The sequence below is a fragment of the Setaria viridis genome, chromosome 9, assembly GCF_005286985.2.
Source record: "Setaria viridis chromosome 9, Setaria_viridis_v4.0, whole genome shotgun sequence".
Classification (NCBI taxonomy): domain Eukaryota; kingdom Viridiplantae; phylum Streptophyta; class Magnoliopsida; order Poales; family Poaceae; genus Setaria; species Setaria viridis.
This window is the reverse complement of record NC_048271.2, coordinates 40,722,957-40,744,617: the sequence shown is the minus strand read 5'-3', so window position 1 is coordinate 40,744,617 and position 21,661 is coordinate 40,722,957. Positions and strand designations below refer to the sequence as shown.

Here is a 21,661-nt window from a genome sequence, read left to right as displayed (position 1 = left end):
AAGTATGTACTGTCACGAGCCTGCAAGAAATCGTGTAGTCTAAATTTGAAAGGAAACAAAATTCACGAGTAAATTCAGGCATATTAATATTAAAGGATAGTTCCTGGTGATTGTGCTCCAGCAATTTCAGAAGGCTTGTGTCCTATACCAGCGGGCAGAAGCTAAATCATTGTAATTTTGTAAACAACCCTAACTTTTGCACCTGATGTTTCTCTTGAATTTGCTGTCATTCTCTCAATTTATGTAAAATACAGAGACTTTCCGTTTGACTCTGAAACAGGAAGCCTACATGTTACAGCACAATAGGTACCAACAACAGGGTAACCCTCTCTTCAGTCTTCAGGAGAACGGCGAGGGGTTGACAACGATATGCCTAAGCGGGTTCGACACATCTCCGCCGCCAGCGTGCTTCACAAACTCTGCCGGAGTGAGGAAGCTACCATGGCAGACGCAGACTATCCTCACGTCCTCACCTTTCTTGTACCTGTACAGGAAACCGTCGATCCTCCTGGCATTAGGACCTTCCACCTTGGATGAGACCATTGGCATGTCCTCCATCATAATCTTCCTGATATCACTGCAGCTGCTCGTTCTCGTTGTCAGGGACCCAAGCGTCCGCAGCCGAGGCTGCTCTGTCGAAGTGCCATTTTGTGGCTTCTCAGTTGCTTTGGTTGGAGGAAGCATATTATTTTGATTTGTATTATCAGAGGTTGATGGACTCTTTGAGTCAGTGGACTGGCAAACTGCGCTTCCACCAATACCTGCGAAGACAACAGCAAAGACTTAGATTCCCGGTGACGATGAGGGGAAATGCAAGCAGAAACTGAAGGAACAGTTTATTTTTTACTAGATTGATCTCCATTTCATGACAGAACAATCATCACACTAAAAATGCAAGATTATTTCGTCCAACTACCGACAACAGAATGGAATATCAATCAAATATCATGTGGTGTGCTTCAAGCCTTGAACAATAGACTTCAGAAAGATTGAGAGGTCCATGATTCAAACTAACAGAACTTCAGATATGCATGCTATGCAAATGCAAAACTTGTAGAACTTCCGAATTGTGTGTGTGTGTGTGTGTTAGCTTTCTGTGATTCAGAAACAAGTGCCTATCAAACTAATGTTAAGCCTCACTTTTAAGTTTCAACCAGGCATGCGGTCTTGCATGATAAACATCAAGATACTGTCCAAAATTAGATTGTTGAATCAATTTATAGTGGTGTATTAATTGGCATCCAATCACCCTTGTCAAGGTAAGCACGGAGATAGCCAACTAGCAACTGAATTCCCAGGAACCAGCTGTAAGTTGAGGAGAAATGACATTTGAATGTTCACTGAAAGAGGGGGGAGACGGTTTCGAAAGGGCATGCTTGCCAGATACTCAAGTAGTAACTAGTAAGGGTTCAGCTAACCTTGTTAAAGGGGTTTTGTCTACATTTTTGTTCATAACCACAACCCCAAACACCGAATTCATCACACATGAAAATCATCCTCTTTTGGCCTTGTCTGGATTTCAGAATGTCGTGCTCAAAATTTGGCTTGCCAAAAATACAACTAGAGCTTGTGGGATGCAATGTTCTGAAATGATGACCCCCTAGGCCCTAGCTACCTTGCTATGGTTGGTTAAGTGCATGCAACTTTACATCTCACTATCACATTATAGTGTGCCAAATATTGGACACTGTCATGTTCAGATCGCATGTTGACACATTGACTGACACCAAATTTAGTTAGTAATTCCTAAGAGTCAGCAACTGAGGAGCTCCAGGATTTAATACCATAATATCCAGAATAAATGCCAAAATTGCAGCTGCCTAGTTCTGGACCCGTAGGGGCACGTGACTAGCCACCAATCAACGATTCAAGCAAAACCAGGGGCAAAGTGAAAATTTTGAACTCAACTCATCTAGACATTTAGGGCATGTTTGGACTTCAAAGTTGCAGCGCTCATATTTTTCATTGCCAATATGACCACAGCTTGCGGGATGCAATGTTCAAGTGACGAATCCAGCTGCGGTGCTGCCTTGCTATGATTCGTCTTGCGCAGGCAACTTTACATTCCTCTGCCATATTGTCAAGCCCAATCCAGAGATAATAGATTACAAAGCCTGGATCACATGCTGGCACATTTTGCAATTATGATCCAAGCAAAAGTAAAACGTGTGATGAGGTGGCTGGCTCGGATTTGTGGCGACTACTCGCACACGTGTCAGCCTGGAGAACCAAGGCAGCACACGGCAAAATTTTGAACCCAGCACATCTACTTCAGGAATCTGGTGCGCATAACGGATACTAAAAGTTGCTGACTAGTGCATTAGCGGTGTGAATCGAGTTGTATGCATCCCATCGAGAACACGCAGTAGCAACAAAGCCTTAGTAGCTGCTGAACACGAGAAACAGAGGAATCGGAACGAATTAAGGGCACCAATGTTAGGATTCATCCTCGTATACCTTGCTCCGCGGTGTTGACAGAGTTGCTCCCCTGCGAGCCGACGGACCTCCTGAGTTGCACGCCGTTGGCGGCAGCGGTCGCGGTCGCCTCGCCGCCTGGCTTGGGCGGCGCCGAGGGCGGGGCGCCGCCCATGGAGTTCCTGCGCTCGACGCGCTTCCGCCGCGCCTCGAGGCGGCGCCTGCTCTGCATCTCGCGGCGGCGCCAGCGCTCCTCCTCGGTCTCGGTGGGCAGCGAGCTGGTGCGCAGCAGCGGGAGCGGCGCGGCCGGGGACGGGTCGGCGTCGTCGCCGTCGAGGGAGGAGACGGAGCAGACGGAGGCGATGGAGGAGGACCGCGCGAGGCGCTGGCGCTTGGCCTCGGTGCCGAAGCGGCCGCCGAGGGAGAGCCCGAGGCTGAGCTCGACGTCGTCCGACTCGCCGCCAGCCGCGCCGCCCGCCGCCGCGTCCTCTGCCTGTGGCCGCGCCCCCTCGCCCCCGCCTCGGACGCCGCCGCCGCCGAATGCGCCCAGGAAGTCCCTGGACGCCATTCCCTAGCCCTCGCCGGACGCGGGCAGCTACTCCCAAAGCAAGCAAGCAAGGAAGGAAGGAAGGAACGAGCTCCGGCACGATCAGAATCAGGAATCCATGCTCCGGCTGGGCGGGTGAAACAAATCGGGGAGCAAACGAGGTGAGCTCAAGCCCCGACGGGTCGCTGCTAGCGACCACGACACATGCCGCCGAATCTCCCGAGAACCGGCGCCGAATCCGCGGGCGGGGGCACCGAAGAACAACAACAGCGAGCGAAGGGATAGGCGGCCCAGGCAGCTAGCTAGCCCCCCCGCCCGCCCCCTCCTCGCCCAAGAGAATCGGGGGCGGAAGATATGGTGACAGTGGCGGATTGGAAAGCTAGATGGGGGGAGCGAGGAGATAAGCCCGGGGGCGGGGAAGCAATCAGATCTCTCCGTTCCCTCTCTCTGGCAGGTAGCTGCAGCTTGCAGGGCAGGGACGGGGGGTGGTGGTGGAAGGGCGGGATTGGTGAGAGGAGACAGGGGGGACGTGGCCGTCCAATCTGATGGCTCGCTCGCTTTCTTTCTGCTGCTCGTCCTCCCTCTCGATTGATTGGGTTGGGGGAGGAAAGGAAAGGATTTCTTTTTTCTCTCTCTCGCTTTGGGTGGGGGAGGGAGGGAGGGAGGGATTATGTGTCCATAATTGTTTGATTAGCGCGGGAGGCAAGTGGGTTGGAGGCTATAGATAATTGGGGGGAGCCGTGTTTGGTGGGCGACGGTGGTGGGCGCCGACACGTGTTGGGCCGGCGAGAGCCGGGACGAGCACGAGCACGAGCCGAGCTGAGCTGGATCCCTGCCTGGAACAAGCTCTCTTGGGAAAGGAATGAGGAGTCAAGCCGAGAGAGAGAGAGAGCTCCCGCAGGAGCAGCAGCTCGGCTCGGCTTGGCTCCGCCGTAAGCCGAGACTGGAGGAGGATGCGCAGAGCTCAAGGTGAAGGCAATGCAACTATGCAAGCAACAGGTACGGACGTGCGTGGCAAGCCAAGGGTCAGAGACCACCGGGCGCAAGTGGCGCTGCAACTAGCTGGGCGCTTGCTGTTGCCGGTGGGGCCGTGGCCGGATGGGGCGGTGGGCCCAGGCGGCAGCATCCAATGGGAAGGAGGGGGGAAAAAAAGGAAGGAAAAGGACCGTCGTGCTGGTGCTGCAAGTGGGGGCTGCCCTGCCCCGCCTTTCGGTGTCGTGTTTGACGCCCCGACCCGCCACGTACGCCGCTGCCGGCCTGGCAGTCACGCCACGACGCGCACTTGCGCTAGCTGTCGGATCGGGCCGGATCGGACGGACCACCGACCTCGAGGAGGACGCCGCGAGCCCGAGCCACGACCACGAGGTCGAATCGGACGGCGACAGGCGTCCAGCGCCGAGGGACCCGCACTTGCAGAACTAACCTGGGTTGGGTTGGAGTACTAGTACACTAGAGGTAGGCCTCGTCCCATGGCGGTCACGTCCGGGCGTCCGGCCAGCACGCAGCAGCGGCCACTTGAGCAGCGAGCCGTCGAGTCTGACCAGTCGACGCGGACGGGCTGCTCCGCTGTGCTCCCATGGCCTTCTTCAACCGTCGCTTTCGCGCGTGATCCACCGGATCGGGAGCGAATCCAACCACGCCTCGACGCGTCGCCGTCGAGACCTCGCCACTAGTAGTAGTAGCAGCTTGTATGGGGTGCGGCCGTGCCCAAGGTTAAAGCTCACTAGACGCTACTGATTATATCAGTTGGCAAGAAAAGATTACGAGGGAGATGGCCATCGCGCTATCCAGCTGGGTACGTACGTACGGTGCTCGAGGAGACCACGCATCCGCCAAGCTCGAGAGAGGGCAATGGCCAAGCGCCGAGCAAGGGGGTGGACGAGGCGGCCGTTGGCTGTTTGCTTGTTAACAGCCTCTCCCGAGTGGCCCAACAAACTGGAATTTCATTGCTCAGGCGTCAAGCCTTGCCGCACCCCCAACACCATGCATGGCACCGTGTCCATTCTGCGAGATTCATCGATCTTAACAGATAGAAAGAAAAATTACATCTTCCATCAATCCAAATATAGGAATTTTTTGGGGGAAAAAAACTTCTCTGGGTAAATCAGGAGCTATATCTCATTGGGACCCTGTTACGATGCTTGACAGTTACATTTCCAAATCAAGAGACGTGGTCCGTAGTGCAGCTGGTTAGTCTCCCTGGGGAGGCCCTAGCCGACCAAGGGTCGAACCCTGGTTTCTCACCATTGTTCAGAAGGTGGGGTTTATATACCCCCCTTGCCCCCAACCTCGTTTTCTTTTCATTGCCAAATTGACTTCGTAATATATTACAAATATGACCTGACAGGACAAATACAAAAGATTATGATCCCATATCGGAAAAAAAAATTAAAAAAAAAGCACTACGTAGGTTTGATATTCTCCTCGTAAGCCGTTCGCTTTGTCACAGCGGAAAACTCAAGGCAGTAACTCAAGAACAGAGGTGATGCAGTTACTGATGCTTCATGTAAAGATATAGCAACAAGCGCATTGCCTCTCCTACACTAACAACGGTAGTAAACATGGGCACAAATTTCTGTATGCGCCACTTCATAAGATAAGTGTCCAATCTCCCAATCCTGATCGGCAGATGACACAAGTTACGGACCACCAGTCCAACAACCAGTTGATAAGCTTATCAACGGCAACAAAATTCACCTACCATCAATGGACGACTGCCACTACTAAACTTGTAGCGACCCCAACACAGTACAAAAGAATTTGAGATGCCCCTGGAAGCTGTCTGATCAGCAATGCTCCTACTAGAAATAATCCTTACACTCACTTGAATGTAGCCTTAAGCATCCTACTTTGACGCCTGATGCCTCTACACAGCAACTGGCGATTGCTTAGGGCCACTGTTGACACGGCCGAACCTCCCGTTCCCATTCTGGAAGGGTCGAGCTGGGTGGAGACCATTCCCATTCTGGTGGTAACCATTCCCTGGTGGAGGTGGCCCCCGTCCACGACCAGAGAACTCATTGTGATTTCTGAAGTTGTTCCTGCGGTTGAAGTTCTCGCCACCATCGTTCCTGCGGTTGAAGTTCTCGCCACCATCGTTCCTTCTGTTGTAGTTCTCACCATCATTCCTGCGGTTGAAGTTCTCACCGTCATTCCTGCGGTTGAAGTTCTCACCATCACTCCTCTCGTTCCTGCGGTTGTAGTTATCACCATCACTCCGCTCGTTCCTGATGTTGTAGTTATCGCCATCATTCCTGCGGTTGTAGTTCTCTCCATCGTTCCTGCGGTTGTAGATCTCTCCATCGTTCCTGCGGTAGATCTCTCCATCGTTCCTGCGGTTGTAGAAGTCTCCATCGTTCCTGCGGTTGTAGCCCTCGCCTTCATTCCTGCGATTGAAGTTGTCGCTGCCTCTATAGTTTGCATTGTCCACATAGCTGCCACCACGTCCCCTGAAGTTATCACCATGGTACACCCCCCTGCCAGATTGGAAACGACCACCTACAACATTGTACAGAGTCTGAGTACCCATAGACATTTGCATAAATCAAACAATAGCATCAAAGTGTTTAAAAATGCTCAGCAAAATAAGTAATGAAATAATGCTATTTAGAATATTCACTTCAAAATAATACCAACCAATAATCACTAATAACAAGGTGAGCAGGTAATAGCACCCTAAAAAGTATCTTGTCATGTCCTCTACACATATTTGCAAGACACACAAACCATTTTGACAAGTCAAACTATCTGGAAGGTACTTAATACCAAACAGGAAGAATTTAGCACAGCTACAGTACCAAATGGTGAAATGGATACATCTTGGCATAAAACTCTCTACAGTTTACTATTCAGATCAGGTAGATTGCCTACCTCGTGAATTGGCTCTTTTCGCCTCAATATGGACTTCTTTCTCCTCCATATGAATCGGAGATGCCTGCAGAAACAAATAGGACAGATCATCACAACCAATATCATAATCAAATATTTATCAGGCAGAAAAGATTTAGCAGTTATCTGAAATATACATATCCAGCTGCACCATCCACGCATGACACATGCAGTGAATTTGCAGTAAAGTATAAATGCGAATTGTAAATGTACTTTAGGGGCTGAAAACTTTCAAAATCTTGATTAAAAAAAAGGATGACTTTGATCACTGAAAATTTACCACTTTTCAAGTAAGGCATGGTCCAGAAAGGATGCTAACTAGTACAAACAGTCAGTGATTAGAAGGAACTGAATAAAAGGCTAACCTCAATTGCTGCTTGCATAGACTGCTGGGACTCGTACTGGACAAAGCCAAAGACAAAACGATCATCCTGCACCAACGCAATAAGAAATGTTTAAAACTAAACATCACAAATAGAAAAAAAACTAAAAGTTCCAACCTTGTTGTGCCGGACTTGGACGCCTCCTGGCTTTATAGTGCCAAATCTCTTGAACTCCTCCTCGACAATTTCAATATTTGCACTGAAAGGCAAATTTTTGATGAAAATTGAATAGCCTGGCTCTACAGGCAATATAGTGTCAGTATTGCTAAAAGAGTAATACCACCAAAAAGGAAAGCAATGCAAAAGTCAGAACCAAAACAAACCATTGCGAGAAGAGTTGTTTTGGGCAACAATCCCATCACTGGTTTCATTAGCTTGGGTAGGTTTCGCAGATGATTTTTCCGGGCCTTCGACAGCCTTGGACACTGGCTTAGGAGCTGGCTTTTGTTTGGCAACTGATGGAGTTGTTTTGGCAACTTGTGGAGTCGGTGGGCCCTCCTTCATGTCCTTCACCTGTAAGGAAGTCGTAACAGGTATGTAATTAGAAGAAGCAAACTAAAAGTCCACAAAGTGATTCCAGCCAGATCATTTCTGCACAACACTTAGAGCAAGGCATCAGCACTAAGGTACTTGAGTTACTAAAAATAGCATGTCTATCCCAATAAACTGAATAGAATGATAAATAACTTACAATGGATGCATAAGATTTCTTAGTAACATCTGTCGGAGTTGGAGCAGGAGGGGGAGGAGCAGCGACTGGGGCCTTTTTAGGATCCTCTTTGGCCACTTGCACAGGTGGCTCGGCATGAACATTATTTTCAACAGCAGTTCCATTAACAGGGGGGTTGCTAATTTGCCTCTCCGTGACAATATTCTCAGTTGTCACATGGTCTGAGATCACACTCCTGTCAGCTGGAGTAGGTTCTGGTAATGCTGAACATGATTCAGATGCAGATCTACCATTCTGACTACTTTCATTTTCTTGAGTAACAACTTGATTAATTTCAGCCGGTTTCCTTTCTGATATAAACCTAAACACATCGTTGAGAACGAAATAGCCACCACTTTCTTGTGGAGCTAGGAAGAATGACTGGGTAAACCTACGGCAAACGCCTTCATCTGAAGTCAAGGATCCAGTAACAACAATGAGCACACCATCCTCGTGAGATAACTGCGCATCAGCCGTCTCTATCTCTGTTAAGCAATTCCTGAAGTCCATAGACATAATTTTTTCATTGATGTTCTGTTCAGAAGAAGGATGGCACAAGAGTTAATCTCTGTTTCAGAGAGTATGCCTACTGTAGCAAAAGTCAGAAGATCCTGGTACTAGAACTTACACCAAGAGTGGTTACATACACCATGGTTCCATTGGACTCTGGTCGACCAAGCATACTTGATTCTTGGTAAAACTTGTGCACTTGATCTGGTTGCTCATGTAGAATGTGATAATATTGCTGAACAAACGCGCCGCCTATCTGTAAACAATAAAATAACATTCAGCAAGCCTGGTAACTATTCTAAGTACTGAACTGAAACAAATGAGAACACAGATTACCACGTGGGGACTTATATGATGGTTTGCTGGGTTTCCTGCTTGCCCTGCCATTGCTGAGGGGAAGAACAGATTAGTGCCTTGTCGCAAACAACAGTTAGATGGTTATATTTAGCAAAGAAGATTTGAATGGAAGTTTCAAGACATAAATAGATGATTGCCTGCAACATTTGCAAAACCAAGAAAAATACAAACAGTAGACATGGCAAAACAAAGGTGATGGATCGATAAACACAATGTCTACATGTACTGAAAAAATTGTAGTTCAGTAGTTGACTGTATACAGTGACACAAATATACTACCTCACAAGAACCACAAGCACAAATGCAATGAGTGGACAATCAAGGACGGAAATGAAAGAATACAAGCACAAATGCAATGAGTGGACAATCAAGGACGTAAATGAAAGAATACTAAGAGCGAAATCAGAATTACTTTTTATCTCTAAACTTACATAAGAAAAAAATAGATTTTCATAAATCCTAATATTGACAACAGGTCTAGTTTTAGCAAATAGCAGCTAAAAGGCTAAAAAACATGAAATTCTTGGTTACTAGTACTCCAGACCACCCACTTTCGCTAGAGTGATGACCAGCATCTCCCAGATAATCCCCTGACAGAACGACATGTTTGCACAACTCCATCAACAATGTCCAACGTGATTTGTTATGCACAGTAGATTTCATCAGGTATCAGCTACTGATCACATGAAACAAATAAAATATGCAATGCAAAATCTCTCTATCCTAAAAAAATTATAATGTCTGGGTATTAAACATTATGACACATGAGATCAATTTGTCCTACCTAATCTGAGTAGTATGAACCCCATGTCCACAAAAAGAAGCCATTTTGATTTAATTCATTAATACCCATGAACACATAGCATAAGGAATCACTAAAGCCACAGCCATCGAATTCAAAGATTTCAAGCAAATCCGAAGAGGGACTTGCGTTAAGCAAAATTGAGAGGACTACAAACTCGACGATTTAATCAACCATTCCAGTCCTCCATAAGAGACAAAACAAAATCATTGGACCCTCGCTTTATTCTCTCACCTGATCCGCGCTAAAATGAAAAAATTGAACCACTAGCACCACGGCGAGCGCCGCGCGCTCGTCCAAAGCCCGTAGAGGAATAAAAAAACCTAATCCGCGCCGGGCATCAAATCCCTCCGGTGGAACGAGCATAGGAACCCCACGAAACCCTCCCGCGACATTTCCCGACGCCAAGCAATCGAGAGACGGATCAAAACCCACAGGACGGAGAGATCGCCACCAGTGAAGGAAGAGACAGAGAGTCGAAGAGGCGCAATACCTTGGTCGCGGAGGAGAGGGGGGCGCGGCGCGACCGAGGAGGAGGCGGGCGGGCGGGTTTCGCCGACGCCGCCGCGAGACGACGCCGCCGGCGGCCGCGGATGTGGGGCGGGAGGAAACCCTAGGAAAGGCTGAGGAGGAGGGAGGCGGCGGCGGCGGCGAACACGGGTAGTTTTACACGGGGCCAGGCGAGGGGTTTAAAAAGCTGGAAAGGGTTTTGTACGCGCACTCGTGTGGTTTTTACTTTACGGGGTCTCCCTCGCCTTCCCTGTCGCGGTTTTTACCGCTGCACTGACTCGTGGGGTCCACTGGTCTGCGTCACTGACCTAGCGGAGGGCTCGATTACGAAGAAATTCGGAAGCAATTTCACAGAAATTTTATTCTACCAAACATTTTTTTCCTCCGAATTTTTGTTAGTTGTTTCATTCTACATGAATTTTGAGGGAATATCACAAAACACTATTCAATTAGCATTACGTTTGCGTAAATTTAGAAGGAAAAAAAGGAAATTGCATCATTTCTGCACTCGTTCTCGCCTTTCAATCCTTCATTCAGGCATTGTCACAGTACAGGAAGGCGTTGCTCGGCCAGGATCCCCGCCATGGCCGAACTAGCGATTCGCGTCGAAGGAATCGATCCATTTCTTGGAGCCGCTACCCCGAAGCCCGGACCACCGCGAGGGAAGTTATGGCTCTGGTCCTAGGGCTGCTCACAATTCCTGTAAACAGGTCCTTGCGCTTCGAAACCCCACCTTTGTTTATTGCCATCTCGAATCCATTATGATTTCCTTCTCGTCTGGGCGCATTTCCTTGCAGCGAATGATTTAATATTTTTGGGATATGTAGTTTTGTTTAGGAACGAAGAATCGGACTCAGGTTTTGATGCCTCCAACTCTGGGGATTATATGATCCTAACCACCTTCGGGCCAAAATACATAATGGACTCAAACCTAGGAGCATTTCCTGCTTCCAAATGCCTGATGAATATTGTCTCACCTTGAGAAATTCGCGTTAGAGATACCCAGTTAAGCAGGTGTTGAAGGAACGTAGGTGAAAAAAAAATAAGTATAGAGTTCCAGTGTCAATTAGGGTCCAGGTATATTTGGTCTGTAACTAAAGACTGACAAAATATAGCCATGTTTTTTTTCTAAGAACAAAGTTTAAGTACGCCAAGAAGATTTGATGCCATAAGAGCCAAAAAGATCTTTTTGTACGATTCCACTGATTTACCAAAGCATTGGGTCCAGCCAAACACACTCCTATTTGTGATCTATCAGATAAATTTTGTGTTGCTTGTAAGAATGTGAGATGCTTCTAACAATGCTGATGCCAGGTGGTTCTAATTATCACGTTAGCCCAAACATATGCTTAAATAGTAGGGACAGATGGTTTTAGGTGTTCGTAGGAGCTAGAATTTGAACTTCGCATGGCCAAGGGAACAACTTTATTCTTCAGTAGTATTTGCATCTTCTATCAAAGATTGTAGGGTAATTAATTCTTTGTACAGGATTTTTCATATATACTTGTACAACTTATTATACTTTACAGCTGCTAAAATGCAATTACATTTACCATCAGGTCAACTTCATGGAAAATAGGAAAACAATAAAACCGTTTAGTCTATATGATTCTCAAAGACAACTGTCCCTTTATATTTCCATTTCCTACACCTTTCTCATGGCTTCACTACTTATGACCTCGTCAATGAGATTCTTAAAGATGTGCCTTTCAATGTCCAGAACCACCCCTTGTAGCTCGCTGTCGAAACTCTTCCATTTTCCCATTTCATGTACTGCATTCTTTGCTAGCTTGCGCTCTTCCTCTTCCTCTTCAGAGAATCTTATTATTGAGGCCTCAGGTTGGAGCATTTCAATCTCTGAGCATAATTCCTTGAAAAGATGCCATCCGCTTGATTTTTTACATATAATCATCTGCACTTGTTGTCTCACAGAACCGCCACCGTGTATTTTCTGAGCAATGAGTTCATTTGCAAGATCGAAAATGAGTTTGCGGTGAAGCTTTCCTGCGGCTGGTTTTGCTTGTTCAAGGATAAGGAAAATCTCAGGATTGATTGTATAGCTTGGCAGCTGGAATTGACTACGCACTTCCAAAGATAATGGTGTATTCCACTGGAACCGACAGGGGATCATCTTGGAGCTTAGTTCACCGCGTAGGAGGCCTGATGCTGAGAGTATCTCATAAATGTAATGGCGGTCTTTATTGGCAGTTACCGTCAACAAATTGTCATTTGTGCTGGGAGCCTCATCACTCAACAATTGCAAGAGTTCAAGCTTTTGGATGAGGGCTTTCATGTTTTCTGGTATTATGTGGTTACCCTCAATATTTTTCTTCAATGTTGGGGTGTCAGGGAGGCTTACTGGATTCCAGCACTCATCCAATGTATGTGTCGCAACATCTGAACAAGTTAAGATAAAAGGTTAGTTGAGCGTTAAGGGCTAGAACGATCAAGCCAGCAAACATGTGGGGGCTCTGAGAACAAGCTAAACATGAACAGTCCAGCTAAGAAAATCAGTTATACTTGTGGGCTCATCTACATAAGTATGTATGCACAAGGAAAACATATACTATGTCCCTGTATGGGCATTTGCAACATGTGGGGCTCCATGATGTTAGGTGCAGACATGGACTACTACTGGCAGTGAAGAATTGGTGCTCTTTAACTGGTTCGCACAAGCACTGCCAATTTACTGTGGTTCTTCCTGGTATGCTGGACAACGAGCCACATTTGGTTGCATTGATTATGAGTTGCTTGTCATTATGATTGTTGGATGTGCTTACAGCTAAGTATGTTTGTCCTGTGACGAACAATATGGTTTCTGGATTGATGGAAACCCAATGATAATACTTGTGTGAAGAATGGTTTGACAGACAAATTTCTCACCTTGGAAAGAATTTGAAATGCTTCTCAGAGAAGGTGACAGTCCATCTTGACAGAACGTGGCATCAAGGACTGATATAGGACTCGGTATGTTCTCCAGCGTATGGATGTTCTTCTTGTCAGAAGATAGAATTGGAGGTGTTTCCTGGGGGAAAAAAGGAGGGAGTCTTTCAATAACCATTATCTGGTGATAAAGGATGGAAACATGCAACAATCAACTGCAGGTCTTTACTGTGGAATTAGTTGTACCTCATGATTCCACGTTGAAGTTGTATTACTTTGGCTGCATGCTGTGTTGACATTAACAGGATTTGGATAATCGATAATGCCCATATCAACCTGCTTGGATAAACAAATTCTACTTTCAGGAATTATTGACATCTTATCATCGCGGCAGATGCTATTTGCTTGTGAAGCTTTTGACCTTAATCTGCCTCTTGGGGACACTACTTCATTGAGTGTCTTGGCTGGTGACATCGGTGGAACTGCCAAAGGGATCCGTCCACAGTCTGACTTCTGCACAAGTCTTGGGCTCAACGATCTAGAAGGCGGTGGTGAGATTATGCTGCTTACAGCTTCCTCTGCCCTGGAATGATCTCTTTTGTTGTGAGAATGGATCTTCTTCCTGCCACTGCTGTCACTTTTCCTGGTGAAAGGACGCTCTTCATGCTGCAACTTTCGGTGGACTTTTGGGGCTGCAAGGGGAGCAACTGAAGCTTTCGATCTCATGATTCTTCTTGCCGTCTTATTGATCACAACTGGAGACTGGAGGTCTTTACCAGTAGTGTTTCCTTCAGCAGTTGCCTTCTGAATGGGCAGTAATCTGGCACTGTAATCTCTCTGACACGGTGTGTGCTTTGTGTGTAAATTGCCAAGTATCCTGAGAGCCCTCAAGTCCTTATTGCATTCAGACAATGCGAGATGCCTGAGCCTTCTCTCTATGTCATTATAGGTGGATACAGATATTGGCCTTGCTTCATCATAATATCTTGTTATACCCCTCTCCTGCTGCTTCCAAGGTGCAGCTTCAGGGACAATTCTTGTGGAAGGTTTGGTTTTCAGTATAGGAGGTTGAGCCATCAGCTGTGATACACTAGGATCAGGGTGGATACTCCTGGGGATGTCTGACGGGTTACCATTTTGAATGTCAGGGGCTTGTCTATGTGATCTTGCAGGCCCAGAGCTATCTATAGTCTCTTCCAACCCCATGAGTTTGGCAATGACACCACTTGCCCGCCGATGGCTTGGGGATTCTTGGCTCTTCACATTATCATAGAGACTGTCATCGGTTTTTGCACAACCAAAGTTTTTCAGATGCGAACTTGGCTTGACAGACTCTTTCCTACTGTCCAAGGACAACCTAGGAAGCTCCCTGAGCTTTGATGAAGGCATCTGGCTATCTTGGGCTTCTACCTGCTGCAGCAGCTGTCGATCGTCACAGGAGAAACGTGGTTGCCTTCTAGATTCATCAGTGTATGCTGGAAGCTCACTGCTCCTATCGATCGCAATCACGTAGGTTCCATCTGTTGATTTGGATATCAACAGTGGCCTTGGTGAGTCTTTGTGCAATCCATTTCTCTGCGCCATCGTTGTGGTCTTGATGGCAAGGACACCAGGTTCCCGGTTGATGGAGTCCTTTACGACATCTCTAAAATCAGTATTTCTCTGTTTGGATTTAACCTCTTTATTGCAAGATTTTAAGCTTCGTGAGCTCCTCACTGTCCTTCCTACAGCAGGATCCTTGTTGATGTAAGGGAGTTCCTGCTGTACTGGTTTGCTGCCGTCCAGGGATGATAATGAAGAGCAGGATGACGAAGATGAAGATACTCTTGATGATTCCATTGAGAGGATAGTGTTCTCAGCCATACTTTTGCTGAACGAATTCTCCTGCACAAGTAATTCAAATCAATTTAAGGTGAGTAATCCGTGGTTTGGTGAAACAAGGAGTGAGATATAAGTTTACTGTAACATGTGAAAATTACCGGAGTGGTGTTTGGATTAGCTGAATTATGCACCAGGGCATACGTGCTGCTACTTGGAAGATCGTGACCTAGACAAAGGAAACACATATGCAATTTATCATGCGATGCAGGTGATCACGAAAATCCATGGACATGATAAATAAAAAGAGGTAAACATCGGAACACATATGAACCCTCGATCATTTTCTTTTGCATGAATATAATTACTGTGTAACTTTTGATGTCTTCCTTGGCCCCATCTATCTTCTATCTGTTCTGTGTGTATACATTTCTGCAACTGCTTCGCTGTCAGTATACCTTTGGTCATCATGGTGTCAGTTTCTTGTCCATGTGCATCCCAAGAAAGGGAGTTTTTTTATTTGCATGGTACTTTCTACGTGAAGTAAACTTTAGACCCTGTTTTATTTGGCTTCATGCAGGTTATACTTTCCAGAATTATGTGCTGTACAACTCGACCTGTCTCCTGATAGTCTTTTTTTTTGACTTGGAACAGGCACTCTTGTTGCAAGAACAAACTCTGAAAATCTGAAGTAAAACAAAAGCAGAGCTGCTAGAACGAGAAGTACCTGGAGGCAGTTCGTTCCCGGTTCCAGGGCTGCCGCCACGTCGTCGACCGGTGAGAAGGCGGCGGCGGTCGAAGATCTGGAACATGCCTGCCATGCACCCCATCTGCCGGTCAAACTCCGTCACCTCCTGGGAGAAGCCCTTCGCCATTCTGGCCGGCATTTTGGGCAGCTCTTGCTCAAACAATCCTTTGGAAGACTGGGTATTGATCACCTTGGACTTGGTGCCATTGGAGGCCGAGGATATATCTGCCAGAACAGCAAGAACTTCGCAACCAGAAGAGAACGAAAGCGGGTGCCGACTACAGAGCTCTCATTTCTGTTCTGTTTCTTTCTGTCTCTACGGAGTATGGTCTATGGGTGGACTCAGAGTTGAGTGGAATGTTGCTCGTGGGCAGCTCACCAGCTATGTCATGAGGAGGGAGAGAGAAGATGTCAAGAGGCGCCGTGGATTTATGAGAGGGAGAAGGGGGATGTGTCGTCCTTGCAGTGCAAGGGGGGGCGTGGCTGGCCCTGCACCAGCACCCCGCAATACAATACCAGTGAACAGGCCATGTGGGCCGATCATTGTGGGCGCGGGGCATGTGATGGCTGTCAGAATGCATCCCCATCTTCATCCACCTCATTCAGCGTGGCCTGGAGGAGGAAGGGCAGGGAATGTTAACTTGTTAAGGAGTCATGGTCATCGGCAGCGGCTCTGACCGTGCTCCTTTGTTCGGCGGCGTCGCTGGTCCCCCGGCTAGCTGCCCGGCAACAGCGGCATTGGAAGGGTTACCTCTCCCCCTCGCCGTATTCACTCCCATCCTCGGCCGTTCATGGAAAGAAACGGAGAAGCCAAGCCGCCGCCGCATCCGCATATGGCGAGCTGCGTTGGAGCGCGTGCCGGATCAGCTTCTTCTTTCTTCCTTCTTCTATCTCTCACTGGGTGTGGACGGTTGTGTTCCATTTCCTCCATCCCGAGCGGTGCGCCGGACGGCCAGAGCATGTGCAGCTTCCCGGAGCACGATGCCGGAATTGTCCGACCAGTTTATTACGTCCGTGGAATGTGGATCACGTTGTGGACGAGGACGAGCGGCCGAGCGTGCTCGCAGTTGTTCGGTCGAAGGTTGGCAGCGCATCCCCTGCATGGACAATGGGGAACTGACGCATTCAACTGCAGGTAAGAGTGAGAACAGCTCATTCTTGCTGTGCCTGGGTGAGTTATGCACGTTTGCCACGCCGATCGAATGGTACACGCGAGATGGTCCCTCGCTGATACATGCCAGGAAATCCCATCAGCTCCACAACTCCGCGATACATGAACTGACAGATTCCTCTTTGTAGCCTAGTAGGTGATTAAAGAACTGCTCCTACTACGGCATCGCAACATCCTGTTGCTGTTGTTTTCCTTGTGATCGGAGGACGGGCTACAGAACCTATCGGCTATCGCTTTCTACAGATAAGGAATTCATGATGACGAACACGGGTTTATTAGCGTCTGGAGTTGTGCAAAGCTGAGTCCAGATTGCAAGTGTTCTGCTGCTAGTTTTGGAGCTAATGTGTTGTGCTTGGGGACCGGTGTGGTGATGGCAGATCTTGTTAGGCAGTTACACTGCACACTCTGATCGCTAGCTGTAGTGCTGTGGTGTTGCTCTGTGGTGTGGTCACGATATCTTCTAGTCGGTTTACGCTCGCCTCTACATGTTTGTCCGCCTCGATTCATGATGATTCCGTACTCTCCTCCTTACCAGCAGTCCGTTCTTTTCTTTTTCTTGGTTGTTTTTGACTTGTCGCGGTCCTTTGAGATGTACTCCTAACTTGAAGCTAATGTTTATATTGTGGATTATCTACACCGTAAATATGATAATAAAATTATGATATAATTTCTAAAGACGACTACACTGATGATACAAATTTTCCATATTATATCGATGGACCTATGTATATAATTTCAAGGAATGACCATTTCCCTGTCGTTTCAATTTTGCAAATTCCCTCCCTTAGCCTGTCGCTTTTCAGTGATACACAAGGCCCTCACGTGCCATTGACATCATGTCCCTGAATTGCAAATCTTGTTTCTGCTAGAACCTGAATCTGGGCCGGGGCATCATCAAGTAGGAAAGAACAAGGACGATTTTTCTTTAGATAGATTATTAACATTATTGCAGATTGGAAACTGAAAGCATAATCATCAAATTTCAAGCTTTTGAAATCTCTAGCAAAGTGTGAAAAGCAAAGGAGGCACGCGGGCGTGCATGTTATACAGCTGGCGATCAAGCAAGCTGCCTCATTCGCTGCCGTACGACGCCGGCCGGTAAGGCCGGCCGGGCCCGTTCGTCGTCGTCTCCCGTCACGAGATCAGCGACCGCCATCTTCTCCCGGAGACCGAGACGGCGACAACCCAAGCATGCATGTATATTCACGCGCATATACATATATATATGAGTGCGAGACAACAACAGCCGAACAATATTGTATGCATGTACGCGTGTCCGTATACGCCGCGTGCATTGCATTGTCGTCCCAGCAGGATCATACGCATGCACGGCACGTGTCGTCGACCAGCTAGCGAACGAGTTTGCCACTCCTTGGATTACCTTGGCGTCTGGACATTTCCTTGGCAGCTGAAATGAAACCGCCAAGAAAGAATGTATATTTCTTGGCGGTGCTAGTAAACAGCCAAGAAATGTATATATTTCTTGGCGTGAGATGAGAGAACAGCCAAGAAAATTGTGTTTTATCTTGGCGGTTTGCATGAGCTGCCATTGCTAAACTGCCAATGACATGGCACATTTGCTTGGCGGTCGGCTGTGCCTTCTCTTCCTCCCCTTGGCTGCGCGCGGCGTTGCACGGTCACCACCACGGCGAGCCGATGCACGCCCCCGCGGCCTCCTCAGCATCTGTGCTGACGGTGGCTCGGCGTCGTCGGCACTGCAGTGGGCAGCCATGGAGGCGGAGCTCGCGAGGTAGCTAGGGAGCGGCAACCATGGCGGCTGCAACGTTGATGCTCAAATCGATGACGGCGGTGTCCGCCTCCTGCTCCAAGAAGCTATCCACTTCCCCAAATACTCTTTGCTTCTTTGGTAAGACTTGGGTCCCCAATTTTAGCACTTTGCAGTAGATTATTTTAGATCCAGATTTGCTTTGTTATGATTCGAAATAAAAAACCAAGGATCTGTTACCATGTAGTGCTTGAATCTTGACGGAACTGTGCTTGAGCATTTGTTACCATGTATTGAATATTATTGAATATTTTAGTTCAGGCAGTTATGCAGCATACTGATCGCTACCTGTATTTTTTGGAACCTTAGCTCTTATGTGTGGCTATGCATGATGAATGATTATTAGTTCTTGAAGCCTATATAATATATATACTCGTTGCATTGTCCGCCTCAATTGACTTTGATTCCTTGTGTTATCACTCGCCTATGTAGGAGTATACACACTCCCTGTTGTTCCAAATTAAATATATGCAAGTCCATTAAACTTCAATTATGGCATACACGTAATTATATACTGTTTTAAATATAAACGTTATGCATCATGAAAGATCATGTAAATCTAGATCAATTTTATGTTATCATTTTATACGATTGTTTTACTATTGTTAATTCAAAATGAAAAGTTCTAGTTTAACATGGAATAAACCTAACCGAAACTATTTTAATTCCGTGTTTAATTTTGGGGATTTTTCTATTAAAATTAAAAAAGTCAGTATAAACTATAGAAAATCAAGTGTATTTAGCCGAGAAGAATGGGAAAGGATCGATGTCCTGCTTCCTTTGAATCTCAAGCTGGAGACGGACTGACGTAGAACACGGGCACGCATGTTAGCCGGCCGGCCGGTTCACATCACCTCATATTCTATGGCTGATGCTCTTTTCTTTTCTTTTCTTTTCTTTTCTTTTTTTGGTGTTGTCGCTGCCACTTTAGACTAGCCTTCCAGGACAGATGCCTGCCATTTCCCCGGCCGGCCACGCGCGGGTGCACGACGCCGCCGCCGGTGAATCAGGCCGCCCGCCGCCACGTTCGTCCACTGCACGTAGTACTAGGCTACTAGCCCTCGATCATCAGTACACTGTACACGAGACGGCGACCGCCATCTTCCTCCGATGGCGACAGCGGCCGACGACGGATAGCTCGATCCTCCGCCTCACAAAAATGTCTTGGATAAGCTGATGGCACTGCATGTATAAATGCTCAGTGAGAGTACAGCTACAGAGGGTCAGATGTACGACTACGACCGGCATCGCTGAGACGACGACACATGCATGCATGCATGCATGCACGGATGCACCGTACCGGCGTCGTACGTACGCCCCCTCCGTGTATGTATGTACATGCATGCATGCATGTGCACAATACAAAGCAACAACAGCACGCACGAGCATTATTCCGGCTCAGCATGCAAAGGTGATCAAGTTGCTAGCTGTAGTAGCCTGCAGGTTAGCTTAGCGGTCGCGTTCGTATAGTATCTCTGCATATATCATGCATCTCTCTGGCGCTTTCTTTGTGCAAGCGTTTTGAGCAGCGCCCCGGCCGTACGCCAAGCTGATCGAGACAATGATGAGGGTGGGCAATGGCTGGACAGCAGCTAGTATACGTGCGCTGTGTCATTTAGTTTGTACCAACTAAAATAAAGCAATAAAAAAACCTTTATTTAATTGAGGATATACCATGATATCTTGATTTTTTTTAGCTTTGAGGATCTGCCATGATCATTAGCAAGCTTGTCATCGTTGTCTTAATAAGCTGTATATTATTCATCGGTGTTCAAGTTGCAAGATCTCCCATGTGAGTGGACATCACCCTCGGCTACTTCTGCTGGAAGTTTTGTATGTATATTGAAAGTAAATCTCGTGGCGGTTGTAGTCATTTATTCTGCAGTTAACTAAAGACAGATTTGAAGATCCTTGCATCTAAAAATTTTCGAACAATTGCCCCAGCAGGTCCTCCATGCGCATGCGCTTTTTCTGTGCGCTCGCGTAATTTGTTTAACCATCGATCACACATAACATAATGCATGGAAAAGAATAATGTACAAGCACGCGCATGCTTCGCCAAGAAAACTGAAAAAGGAATGACCGAAATGCGTTTATATACAAGTTCAAAGGATTCGTTTGCATGCGTCCCGCGCGATATATATATATATATATATATATATATATATATATATATATATATATTTGTTATATGTTAATTTACATACAATTATTCGAGAGCACCACCCAAGAGTCAAGAATTTCTCTAGCACAACCTACTCCCTCCGCTAACTAAGAGCAACTTCCTCAAAAAATTCTTCCCCAAAACGATGTATTAGGGGCTATGCTAAAACAGAGCCCCTCCCTACCTCCAGAACATAGCTCCATCGCTCCTTCGAGCAGAGCTCACCACCGGTCAAATCCGCCGTATCCCGGCGCCTCCGTTCGATTCCTCGCACCAGCAGCTTCCCCTCACCATCCCGCATCCATCTCACCCATCACCGACCTCTCTTGTCCACTGTCCAGGGTCTCCACAGCTCCACTGCACACACGAGTTCTGCATCGAGTGTGTTGTCCGCTACATTGAGGGCCGCGTCGTATTCTCCCTCCCTCCCTACCCAGCTGGCCAGCACGCGGCAATTGGCGGCCGGCGCGGGGCAAGCGATGCGGGGTGAGCAGGCGTCGGCCGGTGCGCTGCGGGTGGTGCGCGCGCACGGCAAAAAAATGAGCACGGGAAGCATCTGCTGCGAGTGGGAGGGAAGGAGCAGCCACCGCCGCTTAGGAAGGCCTGGCGCCACCGCCGTTCGGGAAAGGCAGGCGCTGGTACCCGGAAAAAAAAGCGGGAATGGCAGGCGTGGTCGCGCACAGGTGGATTGGGGGAGGAAAAGCGCCGTGTAAATTTGCGGGCGGAACAACTCTGGATGCGGGTGAACGCAAATTTGCGGGAGGTTTAGGAGAGTGAGAGACTAAAAATATCGCCCCCCTCCCCCACTCCCCCCCCCCCCCCCCCAAAAAAAAAAAGTATGGGAGAAAAACTAGTAAAAAAAAAAGGTACCGACCTTCGATGGGACGGTACTCCATGTGGCATGGAGGACCTGGTGACCAGCGATATCGCTGAGTCCGTAAGTTAATTGGAATACATATTCCGTTCAAAA

The 21,661-nt window shown here is 47.5% G+C and overlaps 3 protein-coding genes across 3 annotated transcripts; all 3 read right to left on the bottom strand.

The window, feature by feature from the left end:
• Window positions 1–61: 61 nt before the first annotated feature.
• LOC117837108 (ninja-family protein 6) lies at window positions 62–3,574 on the bottom strand. Its single transcript, XM_034716694.2, has 2 exons — window positions 2,458–3,574; window positions 62–761 (listed from the first exon to the last, which is right to left on the bottom strand). Exons 1-2 carry the CDS (start codon window positions 2,981–2,983, stop codon window positions 340–342), a joined length of 948 nt encoding a protein of 315 aa, XP_034572585.1. The 5' UTR covers window positions 2,984–3,574; the 3' UTR covers window positions 62–339.
• A 1,944-nt stretch (window positions 3,575–5,518) lies between these two features.
• On the bottom strand, window positions 5,519–10,279 carry LOC117837833 (nuclear transport factor 2). The gene is made up of 9 exons (XM_034717608.2): window positions 10,105–10,279; window positions 8,789–8,841; window positions 8,571–8,708; window positions 7,925–8,476; window positions 7,557–7,746; window positions 7,351–7,472; window positions 7,216–7,281; window positions 6,833–6,896; window positions 5,519–6,460 (listed from the first exon to the last, which is right to left on the bottom strand). The coding sequence occupies exons 2-9, from the start codon at window positions 8,837–8,839 to the stop codon at window positions 5,829–5,831; spliced, it is 1,815 nt and encodes a 604-aa protein (XP_034573499.1). The 5' UTR covers window positions 8,840–8,841; window positions 10,105–10,279; the 3' UTR covers window positions 5,519–5,828.
• Window positions 10,280–11,593: 1,314 nt separating this feature from the next.
• Window positions 11,594–16,357, bottom strand: LOC117837832 (protein LONGIFOLIA 2). The gene is made up of 5 exons (XM_034717607.2): window positions 15,550–16,357; window positions 14,984–15,051; window positions 13,251–14,888; window positions 13,005–13,146; window positions 11,594–12,518 (listed from the first exon to the last, which is right to left on the bottom strand). Exons 1-5 carry the CDS (start codon window positions 15,707–15,709, stop codon window positions 11,767–11,769), a joined length of 2,760 nt encoding a protein of 919 aa, XP_034573498.1. The 5' UTR covers window positions 15,710–16,357; the 3' UTR covers window positions 11,594–11,766.
• Window positions 16,358–21,661: the final 5,304 nt, after the last annotated feature.